This window comes from Carcharodon carcharias, chromosome 34 (assembly GCF_017639515.1).
Source record: "Carcharodon carcharias isolate sCarCar2 chromosome 34, sCarCar2.pri, whole genome shotgun sequence".
NCBI classification, from domain to species: domain Eukaryota; kingdom Metazoa; phylum Chordata; class Chondrichthyes; order Lamniformes; family Lamnidae; genus Carcharodon; species Carcharodon carcharias.
The window spans coordinates 23748901-23765079 of NC_054500.1; the positions used below are offsets into that span (position 1 = coordinate 23748901).

Here is a 16179-nt window from a genome sequence, read left to right on the forward strand (position 1 = left end):
GTGAAGAGATTAAAATTGGGGATGGGTAAGAGGCCAGGATTGGAGGAGCACTGAGAATTCGGAGGTTTAATTGCAGTGGCTGGATGAGGTTACAGATATAGGGAAGGGTGAAGCCATGGAGGGACTTGAAAACAAAGATGAGAATTTTAAAGTTTGTGAACCAGTTCACACAAGCACAATGCGTGGCCAGTTTGGTGAAGTGCCATAGGCAGGTACTGCCCATGAAACTGTACCTTGGCACAAGTCTGGCACAGGCAAGATGGGCTGAATGGCCTCCTGTTCATGTCACCCTTTCACCAAGAGGAAGGTTAAGCTGCACTAAGGGAACTGCAGCAGTGAAAAGTGACGTGTTAAAAAGGCTTTGCCTTTGTCACAAAATGAGAGAAAACAGAAACAAGACGCTGTTCAGTCTAAATGCATTTAAGGGGAATCTTCTGAGGGAGAAGGAAATAGAGGGTCAAGATGACAGGTTTGGATGATGAAAGGTGGGGGGAGGCTCAAGTGGAGCATAAACACCAGCATGGACTGGTTGGTTTCTGTTCTGTATATCCTATAGTAGTGGAGACAGTGGTATTGTCACTGGGCTAGTAATCAAAGAGTTGGGGTACTGCTCTGGGGACCCAGGTTCCCAGCACAGCCAATAAAAACATCTGGAATTAAAAGTCAAATGGTGACCATGAAATGATGGTCATTTAAAAACCCATCTGGATCACTGATGCCCTTTAGGGAAGGAAATCTGCTGTCCTTACTTGGTCTTAAATACCCTCTAGAATGGCATAGTAAAGCCACTCAGTTCCCAAGGGCAATAAATGTTGGCCCAGCCAGTGACACCCACATCCCATGAACTAAAAAAAGATCATTAGGATACAAATAATTGATCCATCATAAAGGCAAGTGTTTGACAAGGAAACAAAAAAGCATTCTTTGATGATGTTTCTCCTCCTTCTGATAGAAGTCACATTGTGAGAGGAAGCATATTTATTTATTTTACACAGTTCCATTTCATCTCAGCTCAGGCAGGTCAAAGATCAGTTTGCAATCGTTGTTCTGAACTGTCTCGGGTGTTTGCACAGATACTCTGAGGGCACTGGCTGAAGGGAGAGACATTCCACTGCCCTACTCCCTATTATTCCTCAATGTTGCTCCCTATACATATCTCCTCTGATCCTGAGTGAGATTCTAATCTCCACCGTCACCAATGCTACCGTCAGGAGTTTGGTTTTCTGTCTCGTGCCCTCAACCTATCTCAAGTACATGCCAGACTTGAATGCCGTTTACATCTGTGCGTCTGTCTGTGTGTGGGTATATCTGCCTGTCTGTGTGTGTGTGTGTCTGCCTGTCTGTGTGTTTGTGGGTGTGTCTGCCTGTCTGTGTGTGTGTGTGTGTGTGTGTGTGTGTGTGTGTGTGTCTGCCTGTCTGTGTGTGTGTGTGTGTGTTTGCCTATGTGTGTGTGTGTGTGTGTGTATGTGTGTGTGTGTGTGTGTGTGTGTGCGTGTGTGTATGTGTCTGCCTGTGTGCGTATGTGTCTGCCTGTGTGCGTGCGGGTGCCTGCCTGTCTGTGTGTGTGTATCTGCCTCTGTGTGTGTGTGTGTGTGTGTGTCTGCCTGTCTGTGTGTGTGTGGATGGCCCTTTCTAACCTCTCTCTCTCTCTCTCGATCTCGAACACCTGGTCAGGAAGCAAGGAAGAGCCAAGTGCCTGCAGCCAGCATTTCCAAACAGCAAAGCTGTCTTTGTTTCTAGATAGAGAATGGAGAAACATTGAGAAAGCTCTCATACCTGTGAAATGTCCCAGATGCGAGGTGAAGAGGCTCTCAAGAAAGTGAGGATTTTTCACACACCACACCCTGTGCAAAATGACATGTGGACCAAAACCGGTTTGTCAAACAGACTTTTCCACAGCGTTTATCCTTTTGTATCTATCAATTAGACAAATGGCACAACCAGTGTCTCCTGTTTGCCACATATCCCTGTCACTCAAACTTCCACAGCACGTGTCTGACCAGAGCAGCAAGGGCTGCAGACTCTTCAAAAATCAACCAGTGTTTAATGAGCAGCAACAAGACTTCACAGCCTCAACGGGACAAACACCGAGATAAGCAGTAGAATAATACTGTCACATCAAAATGAAGTTGCGCTCCCCAGTGGCTGCTGTGATTCAGTTGGTAATGCACCAAAGGCAAGAGAGATGGTTGTGGGTTCAGATCACCACCACATTGTCCAGGGCAAATAATGAGGGTCAGAAATCTAGGGAGCGCTACACTGCAGATGGTTAATACTGAGGGAATACTGCACTGTCAGAGAGTCAGTACTGACGCAATGCCACACTGTCAGAGGGTCAGTATTGAGGGAGCACTGCACTGTCAGAGGAGCAGTACTGAGGGAGTGCTGCACTGTCAGAGGGTCAGTACTGAGGGAGTGCTGCACTGTCAGAGGGTCAGTACTGAGGGAGTGCTGCACTGTCAGAGGGTCAGTACTGAGGGAGTGCTGCACTGTCAGAGGGTCAGTACTGAGGGAATACTGCACTGTCAGAGGGTCAGTATTGAGATAGTGCTGCGCTGTCGGAGGGTCACTGCTGAGAGGGTGCTGCACTGTCAGAGGGTCAATACTGAGGGAGTGCTGCACTGTCAGGGTCAGTACGGAGGGAATGCTGCACTGTCAGAGGGTCAATACTGAGGGGGTGCTGCACTGTCGGAGGGTCAGTCTGAGGGAGTGCTGCACTGTCAGGGTCAGTACGGAGGGAATGCTGCACTGTCAGAAGGTCAGTACTGAGGGAAAGCTGCACTGTCGGAGGGTCAGTGCTGAGGGAGTGCTGCACTGTCAGAGGATCAGTACTGAGGGAGTGCTGCACTGTCAGAGGGTCAGTACTGAGGGAGTGCTGCACTGTCAGAGGGTCATTACTGAGGGAGTGCTGCACTGTCAGAGGGTCAGTGCTGAGGGAGTGCTGCACTGTCAGAGGGTCAGTACTGGGAGAGTGCTGCACTGTCAGAGGGTCAGTACTGAGGGAGTGCTGCACTGTCAGAGGGTCAGTACTGAGGGAGTGCCGCACTGTCGGAGGGTCAGTACTGAGAGAGTGCTGCACTCTCAGAGTTGCTGCTTTTTGGGTGAGACATGAAACTTGGCCACATCTGTCCTCTCAAGTGAGCTGTAAAGTTCCTTTCGCCGCTAAAGCAGTGGATTTTCCTGCAAACAGATCATTTGATCATCTCTCCGATCGCTGTTTGTGGGAGCTTCCTGTGCGCAAATTGGCTGCCACACTTCCTACAGTACAAGAATGACTATTCTTCAAAATTACTTCAGTGGCTGTAAAGTGCTTTGTGGCGTCCTGAGGGTGTGAAAGGCGCTATAGAAATGCAAGTTCCTTCCTTATTTTGAAGGAATGTGGACAGTAAAATGAGATCACAAACTTTTGGGACCCTCTCCAAGCCAATTAGGAACAAGGATAGCAATCTGGAAAATGCAGGTAATTGTCGCTGTGAAGCAGTGGTTTTCTGGATTAGGATCATGATTTAAACAGTTACACCCAGACTGTTTTCACACAGGATACAAGCGGGAAGGTAAACAAAAGGAAGTTAAGTCACAATTGTTTCCATTTGAAGTGTGTACATTAGGGAGGAGAGAGAGCTGCAGAGATGTAATCTGTACAACAGATGCTCCTGCTCCCTATACTGCGGAATGGAGGGAGCTAGAGAGCGTTCCCTGCTCTACTGCAAAATCATCACCATTTGCGTTATCCTCATAGCTGCAACAACCCCAGTGAGTGCTGCAGCCTTCCGACGCTTTGCTGGTAATTAGTGCTCTGAATTTCTTCATCTTCAGACTTATGTGGAATGTGCAGCATCACTTGGGATCACACTCTACTGCTTCCCATCTTTATGTGTCAACCTACAAGTTGGTCATTCCCCCTCCTCCCCCCACCACCGCTCTATCTCTCACATCTCAATTCTCCACTTTATTCCTCCCCATTTTTACCTTCTCTCTCCCTCTTTCTCTCACTCCGTCATCTCACCTCTCTTTTTCTGTTCCTTTCTCTCTCTTTCTCTCTGCCCTCTTATCTCTATCTCTACCTCTGGCTCTATCACAAGTCCCATCTACCATACCCCCCACCACAGCCAGTCATTCTCCTCCTCCCTATATCTTTTTCTTTTTGTCCTTCTCAGTTGTAGTCTCTCTCCTCACACCTTGCTCCTGGTAGCTGCCACCATGTTGGATTAGAACTGATCGGACATCAGCCAAGATTCCCTTTTATTTCCTCAACAGACAAACTGAGAGTGGCTGAGAAGCAGCCAAGTTTTGGAATAATGGCAAGGCTGGTGTCAGACCGTCACTCGGTGCAGGGCTGTGCCACATTGAGCTAATCTTTGGTACGTTCATCAGAAAATATCTAAACTAACAACAGTAGGTCAAAAATGTTCAAAAATAACAATTTCTCTTTTGGAGAAATATTGACACACTCCCCAGGGACCCCCCTGTAAATACTGACACACTCCCCGGGGATCCCCTGTAAATACTGACACTCTCCCCGGGGATTCCCCCTGTAAATACTGACACACTCCCCGGGGACACCCTGTAAATATCGGCACACTCCCCGGGGATCCCCTGTAAATACTGACACACTCCCCGAGGACCCCCTGTAAATACTGACACACTCCCCGGGGACTCCCTGTAAATACTGACACACTCCCCGGGGAGACCCCCTGTAAATACTGACACACTCCCCGGGGATCCCCTGTAAATACTGACACACTCCCCGGGGACCCCCTGTAAATACTGACACACTCCCCGGGGATTCCCCCTGTAAATACTGACACACTGCCCGGGGACCCCCCTGTAAATACTGACACACTCCCCGGGGACCCCCTGTAAATACTGACACACTCCCCGGGGACCCCCTGTAAATACTGACACACTCCCCAGGGGACCCCTGTAAATACTGACACACTCCCCGGGGACCCCCTGTAAATACTGACACACACCCCAGGGGACCCCTGTAAATACTGACACACTCCCAAGACCCTATAAATATTATACTGCTCCCTGGTTTCTTATTAATACTGACAGATCCAGTTGATTCTGCCTCTGAGTGTACACAGCAGTGTGGAATGGACCCAATATTGCGCAAGCTGTACTCATTTAAACTCAGGGAAAAATTAGCTAAGGATCCTGCTTCTGATTATTGGGCATTGAGCCTTGGCACCAGTACACGTGTGTGTGTGTGTGCGTGTGTACGTATATGTATATGTGTATGTGTGTGCACGTGTATGTCTGAATGCGTGTGTGTGTATATATGTGTGTGTGTGTATATTTGTGTGTGTGTGTATATGTCTCCGTGTGTGTGTATATGTGTGTGTACGTGTGTGTATATGTCTGCATGTGTGTATGTATATGTGTGTGTGTGTATGTATATGTGTGTGTGTGTGTGTATATGTGTGCATATACGTCTGTGTTTGTGTGTGTGTGTAGAGATGTGTGTGTGTGCGCGCGTGTATATGTCTGCATGTGTGTATATATATATTATATATATATGAGTGTGTATATCTATATATATGTGTGTGTATATGTCTGCGTGTGTGTATATATATAGGTGCTTGTGTATATATATATATGTATGTCTCTCTTGCTGGGCTTCTCTATCCGTGGGGACAAGATCAAGCTTGGCTGTCAATCCTCCCCAACCCTCCAATGGCTGAACAAGCAGTTCTGAGCTCTCAGGTAAAGAGTGAGGTATAGGGGCTGTTTACAGACTGCCAGGCTCTGGCCTCCCATTGGGGGTCATTGCTTTCGAGACTAGGAGTAGTGAAAATGGAAAAACTAAAGGATATTAAATGTCATCCAAATTCATTGAAAACTAATTTTAAAAGGTGCAACTCTCTCTTTAAACCCGTACAGCACAAGTTCAAATTGAATCAACAGGATCTCAGCGGGATTTGTTCACAAGAAAGTTTTGATCTTATCGAAGGAGCGATATTAGAATGTACACTGTCTGCCAGAAAGAGCTCTCATTACCTGCAGCTCCTGGATAGACAGAGCGCTTGAAGATTTAAATAATATTGTGGAGTAACGAAAAAGCAAGGGGACAGGTCTCTGTGCTTAATATAAATAAACAGGACTGAGGTTAATCAGGATAAAGATATGTTTGTGTTGGCTTCTTACTTCTGGAAGAGGAGATTCCGATTCTAAACAGGATCTTCGCTATTTACAGACAGTGTACGCACAGTCTGTGGGTCACAGATAAGACAAGGGCCATTTATGGGTCAATTGGAGATGAACTGATCTGTTGTGTGAACAGTAGAGTGGGCTCTGTCCCTCGAAATGGGCCAGGGCTCCCTTAAAGAATGGAGGCTTCTTACTGGCAGCACATAAAGCCAGGCGGCCGCTGCAGAGGGAGTGCTGCACTGTCTGAGGTGCCGTTGATTGAGTGTGACCTTAAACTGAGGTCCCGCCTGCTCACTTCAGGTGGGTGTAAAATATCCCACGGCCCACTATTTAGAAAGAGGAGCAGGCATGTTCTCCCCAGTGACCTGGCCAATATTTAACCCTGAACTGATAGATTACCTTGTTTACGATTTCTGTTTGTGGGATCTTGCTATGTACAAATTCGATCCCGTAGGGGGTCGGAGGTGGGGGATGGGGGGGGGGGTGTCTGTCTATTGAAAGAAAAGAAGGAAAGAACTATAATGCCTTTCACAGTCTCAGGAGGCCCCAGAGCATTTACAGTCAGTGAAGTACATGTATGAAACGCAGCAGCCAATTTGTGCACAGCAAGAACCCACGTGCAATGATGTGATAATGTTCAGACAACCTACCGATTTGATTTTAAAATTCTCATCTTTGTTTTTGAATCCCTCGCCCCCTCCCTATCTCTGTAGCCTCCTCCAGCCCCACAAAACCTCCGGGATCTCTGCACTCCTCTAACTCTGGCCTCTTGAACATTCCAGATTTTAACCGCTGCGCTGTTGGCGGCCGTGCCTTCAGCTGCCTGGACTCCAAACTCTGGAATTCCCTCCCTAAACCTCTCCAGCTCTCGATCCTTCTTAAAGCTTCTTAAAGTCTACCTGAAAATCTTTTGGTCCCCTGTCCTAATATCTCCTTGTGTGACACCTTGGGAGTGTTTTACGACATGAAAGTTGCTATATAAATGCAAATTCATATTGCTATTGGTTTCGGTCTCAGCAGCTGCTGGAGCTGTCAGGCCTTTGCCTCGTGTTTGTTAACAGGTGCTTCAGGAAGAGTAAGTCTCTCAGGCCCAGGCAGCAACACCAATACTAGCGCTACATGTACCCAGCGACAGTGAACAGGGCAAGGCCAAGGTGTCTCAGCCCCCAATTCATCAGGATCCACGAGCACGTGTCCACCACTGATAACAACTCCTCACAAACACCATTCTGGTGCTCAAAGGTACACACAAGCCCAGGGATTCCATCATCCACAGTCACACTGAACACCAGTCCGCATCGGTGCAGGTCAAACACAGAGCCTCAAACGTAGAGGAGAGAGTGGCTGGTGGGTGGAGCTGGAGGTGTAAAGACTAAATTTAACTGTATGAGAGAGAGAGAGAGAGAGAGAGAGTCCTGAATGTCTGGAGTTTGGAAGGATGAGTGGCGATCTCGCTGAGACATCAGAGATTGTGAAGGGGTTTGACAGGCTGGACACTGAGAGATTGTTTCTGTTGGTCGGAGAATCTAAAGGACGGGGCTGGGGGCACAGATTATGCCCCCTGGTCCTAGACTTAATAGGCCTGAATCCGAAGCCCATAGTAGTTGAATAGGCTGCCGGCTTTGGCAAGGTAGACCTTCAGGACAAGCCTCGAGGAGGGACCTTTGAAAACAATGCTGCTTTTAAAACGAGTGCTTGACTTTTTGACCCCTGATATTTGAGTTTCTGTGTGACCGTGTGCCCCTTTTCAACCTCACGCTCGTTGGCACCATCAAGGCTCAGGTCAGGCCTGGGTCAGTCACAGATCAGTCTGCCCAGGGTCAGCCTCTCTGTCTCCCTCCCAGCAACAGCGCACGGGCCTGAACTCGGCCCGGTGCTCAAAAATGTTTTTACTTCCCCTTGCGCCCTCCCAGTTCCCAGAGGTGTCCCAAAAACCTCCCTGGGCTGGATCTGACCGGCCAGGGTGCCTTGTTCCCCACAACTTCCCTCCAGACCTAAACAGTCAGGAGGGGGATTCCCCTCCCACCACCCCACGATAGGTGCCGGCTGCCCTGCTGTCATTCACCACTGGGGGCAGGTTTGAGCGATGGGCACTGCTGGGAGTACAGACAGGCCCCTGAACGTTCGGAGCATACGGAGGCCGCGCTTTGGTGGGGGTGGGGGGTGTCCTGTAACAGTGTACAGAGCTGGAATTAATAGAGGGGGTTCACTTTCATACCCACACATAGAAACCTGGGATAAAAGCAAAATACTGCGGATGCTAGAAACCTTAAATAAAAACAGAAAACGCCGGACAAAACTCAGCAGGTCCAACAGCGTCTGTGGGGAGAGACACACAAATATCATCGGCCTTGTGTGTCTCTCTCTCTCTCCCCACAGATGCTGCCGGACCTCCTGCTGAGTTTTTTTCCGGCACTTTCTGTCACTTTAACGGGGCGGGAATCTCACACTGAGTCAGGATGGAAATGGCGAATTTATAAGCTGCCCAACGCTACTCCTCGCTGGGTGGGGAGTAGAGTTGAGCAAAGTGTAAACCGCATGTTGCCAATCCTGCCAAGTCCCCCCCAATGGGCAGGTTGGATTAACATCGGCGCCGCTCCCCGCTAATAACACGGGACGCAGTGTGATCTCTCACCCTCACAAGACGCGCTCTCTTCACAAGGTCGTTCAGCTTCCTCAAGGCAGCGTTCCTAGGCAGGTTCTGGAGATCCTGGAATAGATCCTGCTCCTCCAGCTCGAACAGCTTCCGGTTCTCGGAGATCAGGAGAGGCTCGGACCAGAATGAGCCGATGTAGACCCGCATGACCTCGGGGGTGTTGATGACCTTTCCAAGGGACCACATCAGGGCCCCGTAGACCCTCATCAGCTGCTGGGTGTCCACCTGATCAGCCTTGTTCAGCACCACCCGGATCTTGTCCTCATTCCCCTTCAGGGCCCGAATGGCCTCCGAGAACTCATCTGAAATCTCCAGCTTGTGGGCATCGAATAGGAGGATGATGCGGTCCACCCGCTCAGCAAACCACTGCAGCACTGCTGCAAAGTCATAACCTGGAAGACAGAACCAGCCTTTAGTAGGAGTCGGGAATGGTGGGACAGGTTGGGGGCTCTTTTCACCGGGAGAGAGAAGGCCGAGGGGCACCTGATAAAAGCCTTTTGAAATGATGAAGGGGGTTTCGATAGGGGAGACGTGGAGAAGGTGTTCCCACATTGTTGGGGGTGGGGGCAGAACTAGAGGGGGTCATTAATGTAAGGCAGTCACCTATAAATCCAAACGGGATTACAGGAGGAACGTCTCTACCCAGAGAGTGCGGAGAACGTGGAACTCGCTCCCACAGGGAGTGGTTGAGATGAATGGTGTCGATACATTTAATGGTGAAGCTGGATAAATACATGAGGGAGAAAGGAGTAGAAGGATATGGCGATAGGGTGAGATGAAGAGCGGTGGGTGCGGAATATAAGCACCAGCACAGACCAGATGGGCTGAATGGCCTGTTCCTGTGCTGTAAATTCTGTGTGACTCTCGAAAAGGAAAGTTCCTTTCTGAGCCCATGAAAATATTCCAATATCAGAGCCGCCTCACTGAGTCACCCTTACCTGAGGTTTTCTTCTTCCTCAGAGGATTCTATACAAGGTCGCTGTTTTCAGGGTTTTCCTGCACATTGTGCCATGTGTCAGAGTTCAGGAAGTTTTACTAAACAAGCATTCCCCTGGGTGACCCACTAGGACAGGTTATGTAATGAGGCAGATTTGATAAGGGAGCTTAAGGTGAAGGAACCCTTAGGAGGAAGTGACCATAATATGATAGAATTTACCCTGCAATTTGAGAGGAAAAAGCTGGAATCAGATGTAAGAGTATTACAGTTGAATAAAGGCAACTACAGAGGCATGAGGGAGGAGCTGGCCAGAATTGACTGGGAGATGAGCCTAGCAGGAAAGACAGTGGAACAGCAATGGCAGGAGGTTCTGGGAGTAATTTGGGAGACACAGCAAAAATTCATCCCTAGGAAGAATAAGCATACTAAAGGGAGGATGAGGCAACCATGGCTGACCAGGGAAGTCAGGGACAGCATAAAAGCTAAAGAGAAAGCATACAATGCGGCGAAGAGCAGTGGGAAACCGAGGGATTGGGAAGCCTACAAAGACCAACAGAGGACAACTAAAAAAGAAATAAGGAGGGAGAAGATTAAATATGAGGGTAAACTAGCCAGTAATATAAAAGAAGATTGCAAGAGTTTTTTTAGATATATAAAGGGTAAGAGAGAGACAAAAGTGGACATTGGGCCGCTGGAAAATAACACTGGAGAAGTAGTAGTGGGGAACAAAGAAATGGCGGAGGAACTGAATAGGTACTTTGCGTCAGTCTTCACGGTGGAAGACATGAGTAACATCCCCAAAGCTCAAGAGAGTCGGGAGGCAGAGGTGAGTATGGTGGCCATTACCAAGGAGAAGGTGCTAGGAAAACTGAAAGGTCTGAAGGTGGATAAATCACCTGGACCAGATGGATTACATCCCAGAGTTCTGAAGGAGATAGCTGAAGAGATAGTGAAGGTGTTAGTGGTGATCTTTCAGGAATCACTGGAGTCAGGGAGGGTCCCAGAGGACTGGAAAATCACTGATGTAACCCCCCTGTTTAAGAAGGGAGTGAGGCAAAAGACAGGAAATTACAGGCCGATTAGCCTGACCTCGGTCGTTGGTAAGATTTTAAGAGTCCATTATTAAGGAAGAGATTTCAGAATACGTGGAAGTGCATGCTAAAATAGGACAAAGTCAGCATGGTTTCATCAGGGGGAGGTCATGCCTGACAAATCTGTTAGAATTCTTTGAGGAGGTAATGAGCAGGTTAGACAAAGGAGAGCCAATGGATGTTATCTACTTGGACTTCCAGAAGGCCTTAGACAAGGTGCTGCACAGGAGGCTGCTCAGTAAGATAAGAGCCCATGGTGTTAGAGGCAAGGTACTAGCATGGATAGAAGATTGGCTGTCTGGCAGGAGGCAGAAAGTGGGGATAAGGGGGTCCTTCTCAGGATGGCAGCCAGTGACTAGTGGAGTTCCGCAGGAGTCAGTGTTGGGACCACAACTTTTCACTTTATACATTAATGATCTAGATGAAGGAACTGAGGGCATTCTGGCTAAGTTTGCAGATGATACAAAGATAGGTGGAGGGACAGGTAGTATTGAGGAGTGGGGGAGGCTGCAGAAGGATTTGGACAGGTTAGGAGAATGGGCAAAGAAGTGGCAGATGGAATACAACGTGGGCAAGTGTGAGGTCATGCACTTTGGTAGGAAGAATAGAGGCATAGACTATTTTCTATATGGGGAGAGAATTCAGAAATCTGGAGTGCAAGGGGACTTGGGAGTCCTAGTCCAGGATTCTCTTAAGGTTAACTTGCAGATTGAGTCGGTAGTTAGGAAGGCAAATGCAATGTTGGCATTTATTTTGACAGGACTAGAAAATAAAAGCAGGGATGTGCTGCTGAGGCTTTATATCAGACCACATTTAGAATATTGTGAGCAATTTTGAACCCGTATCTCAGGAAGCATGTGTTGGCCCTGGAGAGGGTCCAGAGGAGGTTCACGAGAACGATCCCAGGAATGAAAGGCTTAACATATGAGGAACGTTTGAGGACTCTGGGTCTATACTCGATGGAATTTAGAAGGATGAGGGGGGATCTGATTGAAACTTACAGAATACTGAAAGGCCTGGATAGTGTGGACGTGGGGAAGATGTTTCCATTAGTAGGAGAGACTAGGACCCGAGGGCACAGCCTCAGAGTAAAGGGAAGACCTTTTAGAACAGAGATGAGGAGAAACTTCTTTAGCCAGACAGTGGTGAATCTATGGAATTCATTGCCACAGAAGGCTGTGGAGGCCAGGTCATTGAGTGTATTTAAGACCGAGATAGATAGGTTCTTGATTGGTAAGGGGATCAAAGGTTACAGGGAGAAGGCGGGAGAATGGGGTTGAGAAACTTATCAGCCATGATTGAATGGCGGAGCAGACTCGATGGGCCGAATGGCCTAATTTCTGCTCCTATGTCTTATGGTCTTATGGTCTTAAAGAGCAACATATTCACACACTACAACAACAACAATAACTTGCATTCATATATCACTTATAACCTGTAAAACATGGCAGCAGCGTAATCAGACAAAATTTGACAGTAAACCACATAACGAGATATTAAGATGAGCGGCCAAAAGCTTGGTGAAAGAGGTAGGAGCTTCTTAAAGTAGAAGATAGAGGCGGACAGGAGGAAATTCCAGAGATTGGGAACCAGGAACAAGCGATAACGAATGGTTGTTGACTTTCATTCATTGATGCGGCCTGTCCCATGTTGCGATGCAGTACGCGCTCGGACTCTTTTTGGGCAATATTTAGCCGTCAGCTGCGGCTCAGTGGGTAGCACTCTCGCCTCTTAGTCAGGTGGTCGTGGCTTCGAGTCCCCTCTCAGAGGCTTGAGGGGCAAACCTGGGCTGACACTCCCTTTGCAGTACCGAGGGAGTGCTGCTCTGTCAGGCGGGCGCAAAAGATCCCATGACGCTGTCACAAGAGAGTGACACGCTGTCGTCATACGAGAGCGGGGGGGGGGGGGATGGGTTCTCTGTGATGGCCCTCCTAACCAATATGTGCCTTTCTTCAGCTAACATCTGAGGCTCTATGTTGCTGTTTGCGGGATCTCTCGCTCCTCGTCAATTGGCTGCGTCACGGCAGGGAATAGTTTATTCACTGGCCGCCAAGTCATTTGGGGTGTCCTGAGGCGGTGAAAGGTGCTACAGAAATGCAAGCTTTTGTTTGTCTCCTGCAGGAATGCTCTGGGCTGATTGAACCTGCAGGAATCCATGGTATTACCAGATGGGGCTTTGGCACACATGGGACTGCAGTCCCAGTCAGCCAAACTAAGCTGTATCCAGGATAACTAACCCGCCCCTTGGCAACCAGCCACATCACCCAGCGGCAAAGAAATTCCATAAAAGGCTTAATTGGAAATGGCTGCTTAAGGGAAGCAAACATTGTGCCACGTCCAACTGACCCAGAGAAACTCCAGCCACAAGGGCAGGAGAAACACCTTCTAACATCTTCAGCAGTTTTAATCCACAAATGTTTGCAAATTGGCCAAAAGGCCACACAATGATAGTTGCGATTACTGAGTGCAGGAACTGTAACTAATTAGCAGCGAGTTAACAGTTCAAGGAATTCAAGGCAATGCATCAGCTTCAATTTTCCAATTGTCAGAATTCTTAGCTTTGGGCCAAAGGATGACACCCCCTTCGTACAACAACAAAAATTTGGATTTATATAGCTCGTTTACTGTCGTCAGACTTTCCAAACTGCTTCCACAGGAGCGTGGGTCAAACAGAATCTGACACTCAGCCAATTAAGGGGATATTAGGACAGGTGACCAACGGTTTGGTCAAAGAGAAATAAAAACAGAACATGCTGGAAAAACTCAGCAGGTCTGGCAGCCTCTGTGGAGAGAGAAACAGAGTTAACATTTCGAGTCCGTGTGACTCTTCTTCAGAGCTAAAGAGAAGTAGAAATGTGGTGGATTTTATACTGTTAATGAGGGGATGGAGCAAGTGGAGTAAAATAAAAGGTCAGGGACGGGTAGGAGCTGAGGAGAGATTGACAAAGATGTCATGGACACAAGGCAAAGGCAGTCTTAATGGTAGCGTTAAAGACTAAAGAAGGTGATGATAGCAGAATGTGTTAATAGCAGAACCAAGGGTCAGCGCTCTGTAAAAGCAAAACATAGAAACCAGTGACAGATGGCTCTGTCGGGGGAGGGGAGGTTTGATAAAGGATAAAAATGTTTTAAAAATATATAAAAAGGATAAATAAATAAAAATAAATTTAAAAAACAAATAAAAATAATTTAAAAATTTAAAATGGATTAAAAAGGGGGTGAGGATGGAGGAGAAAGTTCATGGTCTGAAATTGTTGAACTCAATATTCAGTCCGGAAGGCTGTAAAGTGCCTAGTCGGAAGATGAGGTGCAGATCCTCCAGTTTGCGTTGAGCTTCACTGGAACAATGCAGCAAGCCAAGGATGGACATGTGGACATGAGAGCAGGGTGGAGTGTTGAAATGGCAAGCGACAGGGAGGTCTGGGTAATGCTTGCAGACAGACCGAAGGTGTTCTGCAAAGCGTCACCCAGTCTGCGTTTGGTCTCTCCAACGTAGAGGAAACCGCATTGGGAGAAACGAATGCAGTAGACTAAGTTGAGGGAAGTGCAAGTGAAATGCTGCTTCACTTGAAAGGAGTGTTTGGGCCCTTGGACAGTGAGGAGGGGGAAAGTAAAGGGGCAGGTGTTGCACCTTCTGCGGTTGCATGGGAAGGTGCCGTGGGAGGGGGTTGAGGAGTAGGGGGTGATGGAGGAGTGGACCAGGGTGTCTTGGAGGGAACAGTCCCTATGGAATGCTGATGAGGAGGTGAGGGGAAGATGTGTTTGGTGGTGGCATCATGCTGGAGTTGGCGGGAATGGCGGAGGATGATCCTTTGAATGTGGAGGCTGGTGGGGTGATAAGTGAGGGCAAGGGCAGCCTCATCATGGTTCTGGGAGGGAGCGGAACAGGTGAGGGCAGAGGCAAAGGAGATGGGTCGGATACAGTTGAGGGCTTTTAGCTTGGTCAAAGGGGTCAGTTTTAAGGAATGTCTTAAAAGAGGAGAGGTTTAGGGAGGGAATTCCAGAGTTTACCGCCCTCACAGCTGAAAGCACGGCCGCCAGTGGTGAAGTGATTAAAATCGGGGACATGCAAGAGGTCAGCCTTGGAAGAGCGCAGAGATCTCGGAGGGTTATGAGGCTGGAGACAGTTGGAGACATAGGGAGGGATGAGGCCATGGAGGGATTTGAAAACAAGGAAGAGAATCTTAAAATCAAGGTGTTACCAGACTGGGAGCCAATGTAGGTCAGCGAGTACAGGGTGAGACGGGAGAGGATTTGAGTTCGGATATGAGTAGCAGAATTTTGGATGAGCTGGAGTATACAGTGGACAGGGAGTGGGAGGCTGGGAGAACATTGGAATAATCAGAATTACCTGGAAAAACTCAGCAGGTCTGGCAGCATCGGCGGAGAAGAAAAGAGTTGACGTTTCGAGTCCTCATGGCCCTTCAACAGAACTTGAGTGAATCCAAGGAAGGGGTGAAATATAAGCTGGTTTAAGGTGTGTGTGTGTGTAGTGGGGGGGGGGGGGTGGTGGGGGGAGAGAAGTGGAGGTGGGTGGTGTGGTTGTAGGGACAAGCAAGCAGTGATAGAAGCAGATCATCAAAAGATGTCACAGACAACAGAACAAAAGAACACAGGTTCAACTCTTTCTTGGACTCGAACTCAAGTTCTGTCGAAGGGTCATGAGGACTCAAAACGTCAACTCTTTTCTTCTCCGCCGATGCTGCCAGACCTGCTGAGTTTTTCCAGGTAATTCTGTTTTTGTAAAAGAACATAGGTGTTAAAGTTGGTGATATTATCTAAACGAATGTGCTAATTAAGAATGGATGGTAGGGCACTCAAGGTATAGCTCTAGTGGGGGTGGGGAGATCATAAAAGATTTAAAAATATTTAAAAATAATGGAAATAGGTGGGAAAAGAAAAATCTATATAAGTTATTGGAAAAACAAAAGGAAGGGGGAAGAAACAGAAAGGGGGTGGGGATGGGGGAGGGAGCTCAAGACCTAAAGTTGTTGAATTCAATATTCAGTCCGGAAGGCTGTAAAGTGCCTAGTCGGAAGATGAGGTGCTGTTCTAATGTAGAGGAGACCTACACCAAACGTAAACTGGGCGACCGCTTTGCAGAACACCTGTGGTCTGTCTGCAAGAATGACCCAAACCTCCCTGTCGCTTGCCATTTTAACACTCCACCCTGCTCTCTTGCCCACGTCTGTCCTTGGCCTGCTGCATTGTTCCAGTGAAGCCCAACGCAAACTGGAGGAACAACAGCTCATCTTCCGACTAGGCACTTTACAGCCTTCCGGACTGAATATTGAATTCAACAACTTTAGGTCTTGAATTCCCTCCTCCATCCCCACCCCCTT

At 48.1% G+C, this 16179-nt stretch overlaps 1 protein-coding gene across 1 annotated transcript in view; it reads right to left on the reverse strand.

The window, feature by feature from the left end:
• LOC121272545 (EH domain-containing protein 2-like) overlaps nt 1-16179 on the reverse strand; it is a 43510-nt gene that overhangs the window by 11033 nt on the left and 16298 nt on the right. The window contains exon 3 of the mRNA XM_041179184.1: nt 8789-9201. Coding sequence (XP_041035118.1) covers nt 8789-9201 — 413 coding nt within the window. The remainder of the gene's footprint in view (nt 1-8788; nt 9202-16179) is intronic.